Genomic DNA, 18,107 nt, shown 5'->3' with positions numbered 1-18,107 from the left:
TTGGGCCACCTCACATGAACCCCCTGTGATCCGTGCGATGGGAAGGATAATTAATTCATAAATACACATCCAGTGCGCGCGCGCGCACACAGCCGCGATGATCTCTGGGAACCCGAGGGAGTCGATTGGAAAGGCAACTGTTAAATCAGTCTCGGTGGTATTCAAAGGTGTGAATCTAACTGTCTCTCAACAGAGGCACGTGGTAAACACTCATATAAATAATGCCTGCGCGGTAAATGTTGAAACAGAAATTCACATTCCATAACAATGCAGCCCTTTGCCTGATCCCTCCACTTTGATTGCTCTTCAGCTTTGAGCATCAGACTGAACCTCGGTGTGTTGCACAACAACAAAAATTGCACTCACTGGTACGGGATGCTTCTGAACACGAGAAAGTCTAGAAGAGTCAGCTGTTCGGCCAGCTCCAACACGGACAGGTATTCAAACTGCTCTGGCTTCATCTCCTCATTCTGAAAATTGCAAAACGTACTTCCCTGTGAATAGCAAAAACGCTACTTGTTGAGCCTTATACCTTGAACACATGACATAAAGCCCCGAGTGTTACGATTTTATTCCATTGGATTAGTGTGCATTCTAAAACATTCATTTTTAATTCCTTTCAAATCTTTTTTCTTTCTTCTGTCACTTAGCGTCTTTGATTAACTAAATGGGCCGACAGAACCGACTTGTAGCCATATTATTAGCCTTCCACTCATTTCAAAGAATATGTCATTATGCATTTGAACATGTTTTACCCGGTTGCGCAAACAAGAAACAACACCGTATTTATAGAGTACAGCACTGATGGTGATAGAATGATTTTTTTTTATCAATGCAGATCCAACAGCGAGTACACACACAAGACACAGCTTTCTTACTCCATCAGCTGGGCGACAATAGCATAAAGATTGAGCAAGAGAGAAAAACAAGACAGGTGATCAATCATTGTCTCAGTCTTGAGTCTTATATCTTGTTTGAGAATATTCATATCTTAATACATGCTTACTTTGCAAAGCTAATGATCAATTCCATATTTACGATTATATGCATGGTGTATTCTATACGAATGACACAATAAGCCAATTAACTTGCTGCTGCATGGGACATATTACAGATGCAGGTCATTTCAGACTGTTATTACGGTGTGCTGACTTTCCTAATTGTGTGAGATCATACGCAGTCGTTTGTAAATGTGTTCTCTAATGAAGGTACAATTTAATCACATTAAGTAACACCTAATGGTTAATTTCATCGCCATAACAAGCCATTATATTACATTTGTACTCATTTTGATTTGTGTTTTGTAGAACAAACCCCACAAATGTTAATAAAATAGAGAATATACTGTGGGTTAAAATATAGGTATTCTGACCTCTTCGAAGACAATGTGGTCAGTGTGGTAGAGAATGCCAAATACTTACTCGAGGGGCTTGATAGAGCGTTCTTATAGCGAAGGCACTTCCACTAGCAGTGGTGTAAGTAAGCAATTGAAGGGCTGCACCTTAAACATTTAACGGTGAGAAAATACTGCCCTGGCTTTGAAACGAATAAAAGTCCTTTTATTGCCGGTGCCATATTAAGTGCAGATGAGAGTAGAGTCGTGCCAGTCTGTATATGACTGTTGGAATGGCAGTTAATAGAGGGAATGTACGTGCACACCCACCGTCAGTGAGACTTTCTCCAGAGTCAGCTGACCATCGTCTGCCTCTTCTGTCATTAGGGCTCTGCACGCGACAGCAGTGGCAGCTTTAAAATGAAAACCGCGAATTAAACATGAAGCGGCAAATACAAGCAAACGCTCTTTTGAATGTCAAGAATGCGTTGCATCACAGCTGGGAACAATACCGCCCTCGTTTCTGACCTTAGAATGTTGTTTGCGGCTTTTCTCTCCTGAAGCAACAGCTCTGGATCACGCATTATGTCTTCTAGAAATCCAATCACCGTGGCTTTCAGTTTACTATCCAATTCAAAATCCTAAAAGAGAGAGAAAAAATGCAATGGCTTGCCTTGAATCTAAAAATAAACTACATTGTGCGAGGCACCATTCTTCTACCAATGCAGCAGCAGCAGCGGCGGCAGGATACTTATCTATACACATTCGGTCGTATATTGGAATATAACTAGCAATGGTCTCTGCCTCTTTCAATTGACGTTAAATAGAAATGATGTCTCGAGCTCAATGTCAGTGTTTTATTGCTCGAGGGAAGGGACATTATGGAGGTGGGAAATGATGGCGACTTGTGTTCGGTGTTTCATTTGTACCGTACACTGTGACGGGTGGAGGGGGGGGGGGATAATACGTTAACTCAATTGCTGTAAAAGGGGAATGATGTTGTAAAGTAATTTATAAACTCCGCGCACTGCTCCAAGTATGATATGTGGCACAGTGGAGCATTTATTTATTTCTTAAATGTGAAGAGTTTGAGATTAATGCGGTAAGTGGTGGTCACATTTAGCCACTGCAAGATCGTGCAGCATGGAATGCCTTCTTGGCGACGGGTTGGAGGGTTTAATTGAAACAGTTGAACGCTATTTTCTGCAAAGTAAACAAATGTAGTGTGTCTGCCTTATTGATGGCTAGCAGTGGTTAATTAATCCATGAGATCCAATTCAGCACATTTAAAAAGCCTCGGTCCACATTAATCTCATTGCATATAATTTGTATTACAGCTTTCAATAAAAATGAAAAGTTACATACTTAAAAGAAAAATTGTGAAAATATTTTTTAGAGCAGCCATATCCATTTGTTTACATTGTGTGACTAGCTTATCTGTTAATGACCATGGCAAAATGTGGCAAAACACGTGAGGTATAGTTCGATACCTGTGAGGAAAAAAATAAACCCATGTGGTCCAGCCATCCATATAGTGTCTGGTCTGAATAAATAACATGATGTTGATGTAGTTCAAACTATGACCTAACAAAACACCAAATATTTATGTAATATTAATATTGGAAATATTCATTAAGAATATATGTAATAATCATGAACAACTGGCCATGCTATTGTGATTGTCATAATACACTCCGAAAAGACAGACCCCAAACTTGTACCTGGTATCCGGGAAGTTAAACAAATCTGTTCATACACATTCACCAACCGGGTTATTATACAATTCACCCCCCCCCCCCCCCCAATTTAACTTTGAAAGATGGGAGTGGGGGGGGTGCATCTTATAATCTGTAGAATATGGAACATCTCTGTTTTGTGACTTTCCCCATTTCGAGCAGTGCTTCACAAACCTGTGAGTGCTTGAAAACCCAGTGGCGCATCACGTTCAAGACACGGTTCTTGGCAGCCCGTCGGATCGCAAACTCCTTGTCCAAGGTTTGCTGGTCTGTTAAATAAACACCCGCATGTCCGTCCATGCAATGGGCTGTTGCACATTTTACACGATGGCCCACCGCTTAGTAGTAGTCATGCCGTGTTGGTGTGAGTCCTTGTAAATGTGGCCATTGTGGATAATTAAGGTGGTGATTTTAAGCATAATTGTGCTATGAAGGACCATTGCCCCAAATGTTGACTATTATATATTTTCCTTTTAAGGCAGTGTTTACTGACAAAGGTATTCAAGTTTTTGTGAGGATTATTGGGTCTCTCGGGAATAACCCCCCCCCCCCCCCCCCACAATGACTGATGGTGACCCCAGTGCTGCTGTTACGTGGCGTGCATATGAAATGTGATGATCCTTCAGTGACTATACCTACATTGACTGAATAAATTAAATATAGTTTTTTATTTATTTCTTCAACCAAACAGAAAGTGAGGGTTGGAGCCTTGGATGCGTGGCATTGCTAATGAGTCGTATTATTAGCCAGATATATGGCGATTGATGTCAGCTGGACCTGTCTATGTCAGTGATCCATACAAAATATATTTGTACACGGCACACCGCATCCAGTATACCTCGGGCTTATGGCTGTGGATATTCGCCACATGCCTACTACAGTCTTAACAATGACTCGGAACAGATTCTGTGAGAAATGAAGCTCTGCAGGTATCAATCTTGATTTGAAGCCTCCGTGACTGCAGGAATCCATACTCTTTGGTTCTTTCGGTAAAGTCACGTAGGTATAAAGTAAAATAAATCACGACGTTTCGGGCGCAACACAAGCGTCCATCATCAGGTGGGAAAGCCATGGGCTTGCCTCAGCAGTAAAGTCACCTACGTGACTTTACCGAAATAACCAAAGACTCGGCAGGTATGTATTTTCTCTTGGTATAAACTAAAGAAAGGCTAGCCAATCGGTGAACCGGTTTTTAGAGATGGACATTATCCTTTTGTCAATTAAAACGTAACACTTCCAAGTTTAAATGGTCTTCATGAACACCATGTGAACAATTATACATGATGAGTAGTGCATGCAAAAGATGATAATCGAAAATCTCGTTAGTTTGGGCAATTTCATATATCTCATTATCTTGACATTTTGATCAGCAATATTCCACATTTACATTTTTTTATCACCACTCATAACATTAGAGTTATTGGTCACGGCTCATGCAATTTTAAAAGCATTACTTCAAGGACTTAATTAAAACTGTTGAGAAAAGTAAGAGCGCTTGGGCAGTAGATGTCACTCGAAGGGATGATGGCCCATGGTCAAGAAGATTGACGGACTGGCGGGGAAGGAATAGAATGTGTTCGCGAGAACGTCCACCGAATAGAGATGGAGCGATGAAATCAGCTCGCGTGCAGGTGCAAGGTGGATTATTTACATTGCGCGATTATGAGCGATGATGCCATTTGCTCGCGGGGGCCTTCAATCCGGCAACAGATTGATCGTGGATGATGACGACAACGACGATGAATGGTGAACTGAGCTGGCTCCCGGTTAACCTGAAGCTGTCCATCGCTGCGAAGCCACCGCCGCCGCTAACACCGAGCCCGTGACTTTTACCAACGGGGGCGAGAGAGAGAGAGAGACGCTGGGTGGGTGATTCATTTGTTTTATTTTTTGCTGCTGTTGTCGGGCTTCCGTTCACCGTTGAGCGAGTGTCTGCGCAGGCGCTCCTCGTGCGTGGGGGGTCCCGCGAGGCCGTCGTGCGCCGGGCTGCCGTGGTTGGCGCCGGCCGTGGCGATGGCGAAGGCGGACACGGCCGTCACGGAGCGCAGGTGGTTGTCGACCTCGCGCGAGCTGGCCGCCACTACGCCCGAGCCCGACCCGCCGCTGTTCAGGTGCAGCAGCGAGATGTCTGCGGCGTGGGGCGGCAGGTGGGAGCCGGGGGGGGTGGGGGTGGAAGGGGCCGTCCGTTACGGAACGCCGAGGCCGGACGCCCCGCGGGCGAGGAACGCGGCCGCCGCTGAACGAGAGGGGCCACGAGCTCCTGCCTGTCAACGCAGGGGGCCTCCCCGGAGACCGTCCGCCGGGCCCCCATCGTCTTCCCCGCCACCGCCGCAGTTGCCTCTCGCGACTGCCCTACTTGTGACGTCGTTGCAATTCTGTGCTCTTCAGTCAAGCAGGGATCGGAGAGTTTTTCTGCTCACTTTGAATATGTCATCGTGCAAGACGACTGGCCGGTGTGGACGAGGAGGGCAAATGCCCTCGAGAGAGGACTCTTGAGGGCATTTTGCCAGCAGTGGCATGAGCAAGACATTTCAGGGCTACACCTTTTAGCTTTTAACAGGAAGTATGAATCAAACAGACAATTGGTTTCATGTTTGTCGCTATTTCCTGGATGTGGCTAGAAATGCAGTGCTTTTAAGACAGGGTTTGCTGATGACTATATAGATTAAGGCTAGCCAATGGGTGATCAACAGGCTTTGACAGAGAGGCCATTATCTGTTTGCGAATTAAATAGTGTTTACTTTAAATGTAGCCTTCATTAACACACACTGCCAATGAAGGGAGCATGAAAAAATGGAAACAATATTTGTTGACGGTTTCTGCTCTCTGCTGGATGTGCTGGTGCATAAGCAATTGCAATGCTTAGAAGATATAGTTGGTGGATCACAAAGAGATCTGCACATGCGGGAAATACCCACATGCAGGCATAATTCATGTTTCTTCCACACTCAACAAGAAAATGACCAAACAGCCTCAAACAGGATCCTCCTGGATAAGTGTGTAGGCTGTATAAGTAGAACTTGATCATAATTCTACTGTATTTGTATTATTATGGCCAATTCCTATATGCAAACAGTTCACACAAAACGCATATCAATGACCTATTTGGTGGGCTCAGGGTGTTTGTTTTATTGCACTTTAGAACTTGATATCAAAATGCATGAAGCTTGATGTGTCAGTAATATATATATGCCGTTGCATCTTTATTGCATGCAGGCTGTTTGGTTCAATTTATTTGAATCCCCCACAGCGGCATCAGTGGTAAAAGTGACCTACTGAGATATTGGATGTGCCTGCATGTTTATGCAGTGCAGAGGGAACGAGTAAGACAATGTAAATCAGCACCACCTCTAATAATGTCCAAGAATTCATGCCCGGACCATATTGATACATGGATTACTGAGCAATGATTGATTTCCTTACAGGTGTAGATTGTGTGCTTTACTGTGATCGAACAGCTTGTTATCGAACAGGTTAATTTCGTTAAATTATCCACTCACAAATTAAGGATTCAGACACCACTGGGGATGAAAAGAAGTCCATCTTCTCACGTCATTCTCGATTCAATATTCACGTTTATTTTTGACATATCTGAACAACGCAGCCGACACGTGCAGTAGGGTAATGTGTAGGTACTGCCCAACTCTTCCTCCAACACGTCTGGCCAGTGTGGAAGAGAAGGCCAAATACCCACTGCAGGGGGCTCTCTCGAGCTCCCTCTAGCGGAGGCCCTTCTGACAGTAGTGGTGAGAGGACAGACATTGCAGGGCTGCACCTTAATTGAATCTCTACGGTGTCTCACATCAAGTGTGTCACTGATATCCAGAGGTGCATGGGAGTGCCGTGGTGTCTCACCTGCCGAGAGGCAGTACAGGTGTCGTGGTGTCTCACCTGCTGAGAGGCAGTACAGGTGCCGTGGTGTCTCACCTGCTGAGAGACAGTACAGGTGCCGTGGTGTCTCACCTGCTGAGAGACAGTACAGGTGCCGTGGTGTCTCACCTGCCTAGAGACAGTACAGGTGCCGTGGTGTCTCACCTGCCCAGACACAGTACAGGTGCCGTGGTGTCTCACCTGCCTAGAGACAGTACAGGTGCCGTGGTGTCTCACCTGCCTAGAGACAGTACAGGTGCCGTGGTGTCTCACCTGCCTAGAGACAGTACAGGTGCCGTGGTGTCTCACCTGCCCAGAGACAGTACAGGTGCCGTGGTGTCTCACCTGCTGAGAGGCAGTACAGGTGCCGTGGTGTCTCACCTGCCCATAGACAGTACAGGTGTCGTGGTGTCTCACCTGCCTAGAGACAGTACAGGTGCCGTGGTGTCTCACCTGCCCATAGACAGTACAGGTGCCGTGGTGTCTCACCTGCCCAGAGACAGTACAGGTGTCGTGGTGTCTCACTTGCCCAGACACAGTACAGGTGTCGTGGTGTCTCACCTGCCCAGAGACAGTACAGGTGCCGTGGTGTCTCACCTGCCTAGAGACAGTACAGGTGCTGTGGTGTCTCACCTGCTGAGAGGCAGTACAGGTGCCGTGGTGTCTCACCTGCCCAGAGACAGTACAGGTGCCGTGGTGTCTCACCTGCCTAGAGACAGTACAGGTGCCGTGGTGTCTCACCTGCCCAGACACAGTACAGGTGCCGTGGTGTCTCACCTGCCTAGAGACAGTACAGGTGCCGTGGTGTCTCACCTGCCTAGAGACAGTACAGGTGCCGTGGTGTCTCACCTGCCTAGAGACAGTACAGGTGCCGTGGTGTCTCACCTGCCCAGAGACAGTACAGGTGCCGTGGTGTCTCACCTGCTGAGAGACAGTACAGGTGTCGTGGTGTCTCACCTGCCTAGAGGCAGTACAGGTGCCGTGGTGTCTCACCTGCCTAGAGACAGTACAGGTGCCGTGGTGTCTCACCTGCCTAGAGACAGTACAGGTGCCGTGGTGTCTCACCTGCCCAGAGACAGTACAGGTGCCGTGGTGTCTCACCTGCCCATAGACAGTACAGGTGCCGTGGTGTCTCACCTGCCTAGAGACAGTACAGGTGTCGTGGTGTCTCACCTGCCTAGAGACAGTACAGGTGCCGTGGTGTCTCACCTGCCTATAGACAGTACAGGTGCCGTGGTGTCTCACCTGCCTAGAGACAGTACAGGTGCCGTGGTGTCTCACCTGCCCATAGACAGTACAGGTGCCGTGGTGTCTCACCTGCCTAGAGACAGTACAGGTGCCGTGGTGTCTCACCTGCCCATAGACAGTACAGGTGCCGTGGTGTCTCACCTGCCTAGAGACAGTACAGGTGCCGTGGTGTCTCACCTGCCTAGAGACAGTACAGGTGCCGTGGTGTCTCACCTGCCTATAGACAGTACAGGTGCCGTGGTGTCTCACCTGCCCAGAGACAGTACAGGTGCCGTGGTGTCTCACCTGCCCAGAGACAGTACAGGTGCCGTGGTGTCTCACCTGCCCAGAGACAGTACAGGTGCCGTGGTGTCTCACCTGCTGAGAGGCAGTACAGGTGTCGTGGTGTCTCACCTGCTGAGAGGCAGTACAGGTGCCGTGGTGTCTCACCTGCTGAGAGGCAGTACAGGTGCCGTGGTGTCTCACCTGCTGAGAGGCAGTACAGGTGCCGTGGGCTCGCTGGGGATCTCGTGGGAGACTCTGCAGCTTTGGCAGTGTCGCTTAATTCTACTCCAGGTCGTCCCAACAGCCCTGCACTCATCGCTTCACACCCCACGCAGTGCACACACACACGAGATCACACATACGTACACATAAGCACGCACTGACACTCACATGATATAAACGCACACAAGACACGAATTTAAATGAGACATAACCACACGGGGAGGATTAAAATGTTGATAGATGTATGCTGTAATGTAGACGTTTGTTTTACTTAAATGTGTATTCAGACAGAATTAAACAGCCACACATTAATGTGTTTAAATTTCCCATACGTATAATAATTTCCATTCACATTTCCATTCACAAAATAAAAATTCACCACAGAAAAAAAACTGCTATAATTTTTAAAGCTGAAAGTGTCATCGGCAATGAGATGATTTGCCTAAGATAACTTGTGCAAAAATATAATGTACATACAAATCAAGAATGTACATACCATCATTCATCATTATTATTATATATATTTTTTTCTCGGGCAGTTGGCATGACTCTACCGGCCAACATTGAGCCATTATGCAGTCCGAGAAAGACATTTCAGAACCCAGTGATGTGTTTCTTGGAATGTCAGCCCCATCATTATCATATTACAGCTATAGGCCCTTAACTATCCACACACACACACACAAAACAGCAGATGCCCCACGGATAAATCGGTCCCTGCCATAGCAGTGTAGAATGTACACCACTGGTTCATTAAATTTCAAAGCATCACAGTTACTGAGCTCAGTCACTAAAGACCCAAAATTCAAAGCGGTCAGCAACATACAGCACGATTGAAGATGTTTAAATGAGAGTTCATGTATCCTCTAATCACCAAACAGTGGAAAGAACGACACAGACCAACCTTGTGCCCGAAGGCAACAAATAATGACGACAATTTATATAGCTCTGTAACATGGCAAGCCATTACACAAATCAGCTCACACACACACACCGACTGAATTATTAGACACAGCCCCAACTTTTGCTTAAAAATTCCGTGGGGAAAAGTGCATTTAATAATTTGCAGAGTTCCGGTTCTTGAATTGGGCAAGGCTGTAAGACAGACACGCCGATTCCCAAGACTCTTGTTTAGATTCCAGGGACAGCCAGGTACTGGGACGTCCATCGTAATACCACCCCCAACCCACCCCACCCACCCAACCACCCACCCCCAACTTCCTCACCATCTTATCAACTAACCGTGTCTGAAGCTCTTCTTGAGGAGGCTCTCCGCCTCCACTGGGCCTTTGTCCCCGCTTCCCTCCTCCACGATGCCCACCGTGGTGAGATCCAAAGGCGACGGTGCATGTGCCGGCGAGGGCACGGAGGCTGGAGGCCCCGCGGCTGTGCCGTGAGCGTCGGCTGCGCCAGCCAGGGACAAGTCGAGCGCCTGGAAGCCGCCGCTGCCGATGGTCGGCACGGCGCCCAGCGGCGAGTGGCGGCTCCGCACCGGCGAGGAGGCCACGAGCGGAGTGGAGGGGAGGCTGCGAAGAGGCTTAGGCGACCGCGCAGGTTCGTTGCAGCCCAGCCGGCCTCCCGAAGAGTTGGCAAAGAACAATTCCAGAGATCTGAGGACGTTGCGAAGGGGGAATGAGAGCAGATATACCCTTAGGATGTATGTCGGCTCTGATTTCACAACATTAGTCTCTTATCTACACCTCAATCATTTCACTACAGTGACATCCCTTTTGCCATCTCATTTGGAGTTTTTAAACAGAAAAGAGTTGGCGGGCAAAAACATTTTTTTCTGCTCTGGGCTCTCAATGGGATAGCACCACCACTGACCCTTAAGCTACGAACATATCTAAATAAGTAACGTGAAAAATTGAGGATTCATACAAAAATGCATTTTAGCGGACTTTATGAACACGGCATTGCAAAATTTGACAACCACATGAACTCTCAAAGCCAGACAGACCACTATTTTTTTTTTTACCTCCAGAAAACCCACAGCTCAGAGAGAGAGAGATTCACTTTATAATTTGACATTTCACCGCACGCATGTTGCTCAACAGTTAGGAATGCGAGGTTCGTTTTGCGCAGGGCCCACCGTGGGGAGATGGCCTTGAGAGGCCAGCGATAGATGTCCATTAGCTTCTCCAGCACGGCCTGTGCTGTGGTGAACACGCGGTACGTGTGCAGGAAGGTGTTGAGGAAGTCGATGCTGAGGAAACGTAGATCCGTGAGCCGCTCCAGCAGCTTTTCCACGCTCGAATAGCGGATGTGAGGCACCTTGCAGGAATTCAGCGTCTTGCTGAATCGGATGTCGACATCGTCCAAATACAGCGTGGTGTCTGACCTTCGTTATGAGGCACGGCGAAGACAGGGGACAAACGTCACACGCGTCATGTATTGCGACGTTCGGACGAGGAGAAGCTCTCCGAGCTTCTGTGTTTGACTGTCTGCGGGAAGTCGCGTGAAAGAGCGTTCGCGAAATAGATGGTGTGTTTTTCGGCACGATGTCTGACGTTTCGCTCCACGTGCTGGGAGCATCCTCTGGAACTGAATGGAGCAGCTCAGCTACTCAATTGGAGAGTTGCCGGCTGCTGCTGGTGTTTGATATGGACCAGCCGATGTCAATCGTTAGCTTTAACGCACGGTACAACCAGAAAATAATTATAGAGCGATATGGCACAAACGCGAAATCCTAGGCAGTAATATTAGGATATCGACTCAACAAAGTTGGCTCGTTTTAGTTTCATCTATTAACAGGAATAAATTAACGTCGTTGATTTTAACTTTTTTGCTGACATAGAGGCTATCATTTTAAGGCGCTTTTTTGTATATTTACACATATATAATACACCCGATATCGAGAAAAATTTCATTTCTTACCAACTAACCTTTTTTTTACTTACAAATACTATTCCTGGAATTTGTATGAAGTAATAAAAATAGAATGATCGCATGCTTGTGTGGGTTTTACAATGAAAAAAAATATATCGATTTAATGTAAACTTGATTATTTATTCATAAATAATGCCTTACTTTATGACTGGTGGAACGGTCACTTTGGAGCTGTCTTCAAATACGTTCATCATCAGCCCGTTGCAGCGGATGTTGTCGATGCACTGAAAGAGGTCACGTTTAATTAACGGATGGTATTCTAGTCACAAAATATAGAAACAAAGTCCACATCCAGAGAAGCCTCATGTCAATGCACCTGGATTGCGTGCTTTTTTCGAGATATAAGATCTCCATTGTGAAAGAAAAAAAAATCGACATTGACACAATTCCAATCAGTGTTTCATGCTTTTAAAATCTGCCACAGTAGCCGGTCATTTAGAATTTGTATAATAAGTTTCAATGTGCGTGACTGAACAACAACACAACCTATTTACTTCAAACTCATGAATTCGATAGCGTTCCTGTCTAATTTGGCATAACGTTTAAAACGGGTAGTGTGTTCAGTCGAGGGTTCGGCTTACTATTAGACTTAGTGGTATGATGTGAGAGATTATCCCCAGAGAGAGTGTTGCTGCCAGTTACATTAACCAATAACACTTGACAGATGTGTCATTCGTTCACAACATTTCCAAGCGTGGCTCTAACATATATATCTCTGCAAGAACCATCACCGTATCTCTAACCGCAAGACTAAACCTTAAGCCTTATCCCAAACCCTCAATCCCGATTGCTAATTTCCAGTGAATCGTTTGTGGTCCTTCATCACTTCCAGGGTTGCGACCTGTCCCAGCTTTCCCAAAACATCCTGAGGTAGCTGTCCTGGGAAACCCCTAAGTCTTCCCATTACATTAAAACCGAATTCGTTTGTCAGTTGCGTCATAATAATAATAATGACACACCACTCAAGACAATGCCTCTCTCTGCACGTATGTCTCCCCATCTTACAGCACTGTGAGAGACTCCTCCTAGATTAGAGGTGGCAACCGTAATTGCAGCTTACGTCAGCGCACAACGCGGCATCGTCCCGCCGGCAAGAGGCCATGAGCACCGCGGCGGGCAAGGCAAGAGTGACCTTCTTCACCTGGCTAATGTCGCTGGTCCAGGCCGCTTTCTCTTGGCGAGAGGAGGCCAGGAGCACCACCGTGAAGGCCGCCGCATCCTTGGGCTCCACGGCCACCTTGAAATCCAGGTGTTCCATGTCTGAGCCGATTGCGCCCTTTGCTGCACCAACAAAATCCAGATGTTCCGCATTTAACTTTCCCCCGCGCGATGTCATGGACAAGCCCTTGTTAATGACGTACGTAGGTTTGTTGAACTTCCTTCGCGCCGTGCGTGGCCAACCGTGCGAATCAGAGGTGCGGAAATGAACATATGAGGCAACAAGATTGGAAGAGGAGGCCAAATACGCTCTATGGGGGGCATCGGCAGGTAACTACAGGGATGCAACTGAAACAAACTTTCGTAAGGCAGCGCTAAATAATAATACTCCACCAAACTTGTGTTTTATGCTTTCGCAGCTGTACAAATGTAACCGACGTCACTCTTCTTTCTTTCCCCCCTTGGATCAGCGATCACATGAAGTGTTTTAATGTGCGTATTATGTTGAACTTCTTTCGCACCATACGTAGCCAACCGTGCTAATAACAGGTGTGGGTGAAAGACAACAGCACAACAGCGTCAACAAAAGGGTTCGCGAAACAATATTTTGAATAGAGCAATGCGTGTTGCTGCGAACCAGTCTGCCATTTGACATGAACAAGCACTGACTAATATTGATGAATGCAACGGGGAGAACAGCATACATACACATGACACACACACACACACGATACACATACATATGACACACACACACACGATACACATACATGCACATGACACACACACACGAGACACATACATGCACATGACACACACACACACACGATACACATACATACACATGACACACACACACGATACACATACATGCACAGGACATACACACGATACACATACATACACATGACACACACACACACGATACACATACATACACATGAGACACACACACGATACACATACATGCTCTTGACACATACACACGATACACATACATGCACAGGACATACACACGATACACATACATACACATGACACACACACACACGATACACATACATACACATGACACACACACACGATACACATACATGCACAGGACATACACACGATACACATACATGCACATGACACACACACACACACAAGACACATACATACACATGACACACACACACGAGACACATACATACACATGACACGCACACACGAGACACATACATGCACATGACACACACACACGATACACATACATGCACATGACACACACACACACGAGACACATACATGCACATGACACACACACACACACGATACACATACATGCACATGACACACACACACGAGACACATACATACACATGACACACACACACGAGACACATACATACACATTACACACACACACACGAGACACATACATGCTCATGACACACACACACACGAGACACATACATACACATGACACACACACACACGAGACACATACATACACATTACACACACACACACGAGACACATACATGTACATGACACACACACATACACACGATACACATACATACACAGGACACACACACACGAGACACATACATGCACATGACACACACACACGAGACACATACATGCACATGACACACACACACGAGACACATACATACACATGACACACACACACGAGACACATACATACACATGACACACACACACACGATACACATACATACACATGACACACACACACGATACACATACATGCACAGGACATACACACGATACACATACATGCACATGACACACACACACACACAAGACACATACATACACATGACACACACACACACGAGACACATACATACACATGACACGCACACACGAGACACATACATGCACATGACACACACACACGATACACATACATGCACATGACACACACACACACACGAGACACATACATGCACATGACACACACACACACACGATACACATACATGCACATGACACACACACACGAGACACATACATACACATGACACACACACACGAGACACATACATACACATTACACACACACACACGAGACACATACATGCTCATGACACACACACACACGAGACACATACATACACATGACACACACACACGAGACACATACATACACATTACACACACACTACGAGACACATACATGTACATGACACACACACATACACACGATACACATACATACACAGGACACACACACACGAGACACATACATGCACATGACACACACACACGAGACACATACATGCACATGACACACACACACGAGACACATACATACACATGACACACACACACGAGACACATACATACACATGACACACACACACACGATACACATACATACACATGACACACACACACGATACACATACATGCACATGACACACACACACGAGACACATACATACACATGACACACACACACACGAGACACATACATACACATGACACACACACACGATACACATACATACACATGACACACACACACGATACACATACATACACATGACACACACACACGATACACATACATGCACATGACACACACAGACGAGACACATACATACACATGACACACACACACATACATACACATGACACACACACACACACGAGACACATACATACACATGACACACACACACACGATACACAAACATACACATGACACACACACACGATACACATACATGCACATGACACACACACGAGACACATACATACACATGACACACACACACGATACACATACATACACATGACACACACACACACGAGACACATACATACACATGACACACACACACGAGACACATACATACACATGACACACACACAACACATGTAGACCCTGCATACGCCGCAGTTGGAGGAAATGACCGAAGCAGCTTATTCGATGCCTGCGATGAAATAAAATATTTGTGAACTCTCTGTCATTATATGTATTCCGTTTTGTTATTCCAATAACTTTTTCTATGTGCTGTGTAATAGTGATTCGGTTGTGCTTGCGAGTGACACGTTTTTCCCGAGCACCCCGTTTGGAAATAAGAACGTCAATTGCAATGGACTTTCACTCCGCTTGAGTAAAGATGAAGACTATAACAACATGGTTTGATAAAAAAGAGAGTTTGCTTACAATGTATTATTACCACATTAATAACCGATTTGGAAATTGACCACGTTTGTTTTTAACAACAACAAACAACGCCAGCGAACGGCACTTACATTCATCTTCTGAAGTCTCATTGTCTTCTATTAGGGTGCATTCAATGAGAGACAGAACTCCTCCAGTCTGAAAGAGACAAATATACTTTGACTAATTCGTCAAGAAACACTTTCCATCGGGAATGACATCTGGATTGTGCGTAGACGCTTCATCCACTACATTTGGCTGTATTAGGAATTCAGCTTTGCCAGAGAAGGGAATGGAAACTATACGAGTTTAATTTACCTTCCATAATTGCCTCTCTCTCTTGCTATTGACGGTGATACTATTAGAACTGTCTTGATTATAAACTTCAATCCAAGGTCAGACAATATTGATAAACTATGCAATATTCACGTTGCATAACACCATGATACATTTTCAGTAAGTAAGCATTCATACGAATTGAATGGGAGGAGCGGTGGGATAGTGGTGAAGGCACCGCTCTATGGCGAGCGATGCCTGAACCATTCGTGAGCTCCCCCTTAACCGACGAGCACTGGCGAGCATGGGGAAGTATGGTCAAACAGACCTCTTGTAGATTCAACGGCACACACAGTAGCGGATTTGACAAAGGGCTGCAGTCGTTAATTACAAACATAATAATAATAGTAAAAAGGTGCTATGGACTTTGTCTCACAGGAACAACATAACCTTCGCATCATAAAAGATGAAAATCAATCGTTGACACGGATCCAAGTTGGAGTAAAAACGAGCCACCACAGTTGTCTCCAAAGGTGCCCACATCATCAGGTGAGGCCACCACAATTAATTGAGTGATTGATAGTTTTCCATTCTGATCGCTTTAAATCTACTCGACACGCTTTGATGAGGGCTCACATAAATGATTGACCTCACTCATGTTTGTCCCCTTCCCTGCCTCTGGCACTCGCAGACTGAAAACGCAAGCCTTCTTGTTTTTGCTCCAGCTGAAAAATTGAGACCCAGCAAGAAAAACGTGGGTTATTTGACATGTGCATTCAGCGTGTACGCTCACCCGCGCCAATCAGGCACACGCTAATGCGCTTGTAGGCGTACCGAGGAATACGATCATACCAATGGGGCAATGCAGAGGAGTGGTGGTTTGTACAGCAGTTACTTCACTGCACTGTGAACCTGTTCGATTCCCAGGCACTGCCAACAACATCAGTGGCGAGTGCTATCTGCACTGATCCTGGGTCTACACCTCACACCAACCAGCACTGACTATCATCGCCAAGTACGGTTGGACAACCCCCAAGACTTTGTGGGGAGGCGTTCATCCAGCAGTGGATTTGGAAATTGCTATAAATTATAATTCTTCTATATTCTTTTCACAATTGGTTCACGTTGAGCGCCTACTGGGATGCTCTTGGTGTCCTTGCTCTTTTCTGCTTCGTGAGAATAGTGAACATATAAAAGTAAAATTACGCATGCGTGGGTGCATGTCAGTGCATTAGTGTGGGTGTTTGTTTGTGTGAGAGTGGATGTGCATGGGTGTGTATGTATAATTGTATGTATGTATGCGTGTGTGTGTGTGTGTGTTTGACTTTGTTTTTTGTGCGAACAAAACCTGGATCTTTCTGAAGGAACATCTGTGACAGTTTGAAACATTCTGCCTGGTCTATCTATGATCCATTCTGGGTTTAACACAGGCTGGATTGTGTGAGGAGTGCACAGATTCTTTAAAGATCTGGACATCGTCCCATTGATGGGTTCCTCCGGCAGGCAAGGCTGCATTGGCTGGGTCATGTAGCCCGTATGCCCAGCCACCACATGCCCAAGCAGCTTCTCTTTGGCCTCATAGAAGGAGCTAAACGGGCATGGCACGGACTACAGAAGAGACGGGCTCATGTGGTTAAGGGAGAATGTGGAGCTGAGTGGACTTGCTGATGACTGGTACCAGCGGTGTCAAGATCGCCCTCTGTGGAGGAGACTCGTGAAAGACTCTCCTAGGCACTTGGAGGCAGTCGCCCTCGGACAACAATGGGAATAACACTCACAATTCAGAGGAGGTACACAACAACGGGCAGAGTCCCGGATGGATAAAATACAGCAAGTTGGCACAGTAGGGAGCACGTGTCGCATCTGCTAGTCATCTTAGTCAGTCATCCCATGGCACCCGGGTCTCTCCCGTGACCTACTGTCA

At 46.1% G+C, this 18,107-nt stretch overlaps 1 protein-coding gene across 2 annotated transcripts in view; it reads right to left on the bottom strand.

Annotated features, from left to right (window-relative positions):
- Positions 1-18,107, bottom strand: part of LOC116941917 (ras-specific guanine nucleotide-releasing factor 2) — an 84,542-nt gene that overhangs the window by 12,191 nt on the left and 54,244 nt on the right. Inside the window, exons 11-21 of one of the 2 annotated variants that reach the window (XM_032953275.2) lie at positions 16,000-16,066; positions 12,704-12,843; positions 11,704-11,786; positions 10,766-11,014; positions 9,916-10,283; positions 8,653-8,769; positions 4,988-5,197; positions 3,244-3,338; positions 1,862-1,974; positions 1,664-1,724; positions 367-494 (exon numbers count right to left, since the gene is read on the bottom strand). In XM_032953275.2, the coding sequence (XP_032809166.2) occupies positions 367-494; positions 1,664-1,724; positions 1,862-1,974; positions 3,244-3,338; positions 4,988-5,197; positions 8,653-8,769; positions 9,916-10,283; positions 10,766-11,014; positions 11,704-11,786; positions 12,704-12,843; positions 16,000-16,066 (1,631 nt within the window). The remainder of the gene's footprint in view (positions 1-366; positions 495-1,663; positions 1,725-1,861; positions 1,975-3,243; positions 3,339-4,987; positions 5,198-8,652; positions 8,770-9,915; positions 10,284-10,765; positions 11,015-11,703; positions 11,787-12,703; positions 12,844-15,999; positions 16,067-18,107) is intronic. The other variant, XM_032953276.2, reaches the window with a different exon arrangement.

Source organism: Petromyzon marinus, chromosome 13, assembly GCF_048934315.1.
Source record: "Petromyzon marinus isolate PM22_M1 ecotype Great Lakes invasive population chromosome 13, UKy_Petmar_22M1.pri1.0, whole genome shotgun sequence".
Taxonomy (NCBI): Eukaryota; Metazoa; Chordata; class Hyperoartia; order Petromyzontiformes; family Petromyzontidae; genus Petromyzon; species Petromyzon marinus.
The sequence above is the reverse complement of the archived record's forward strand: the minus strand, read 5'-3'. Positions and strand labels throughout refer to the sequence as shown.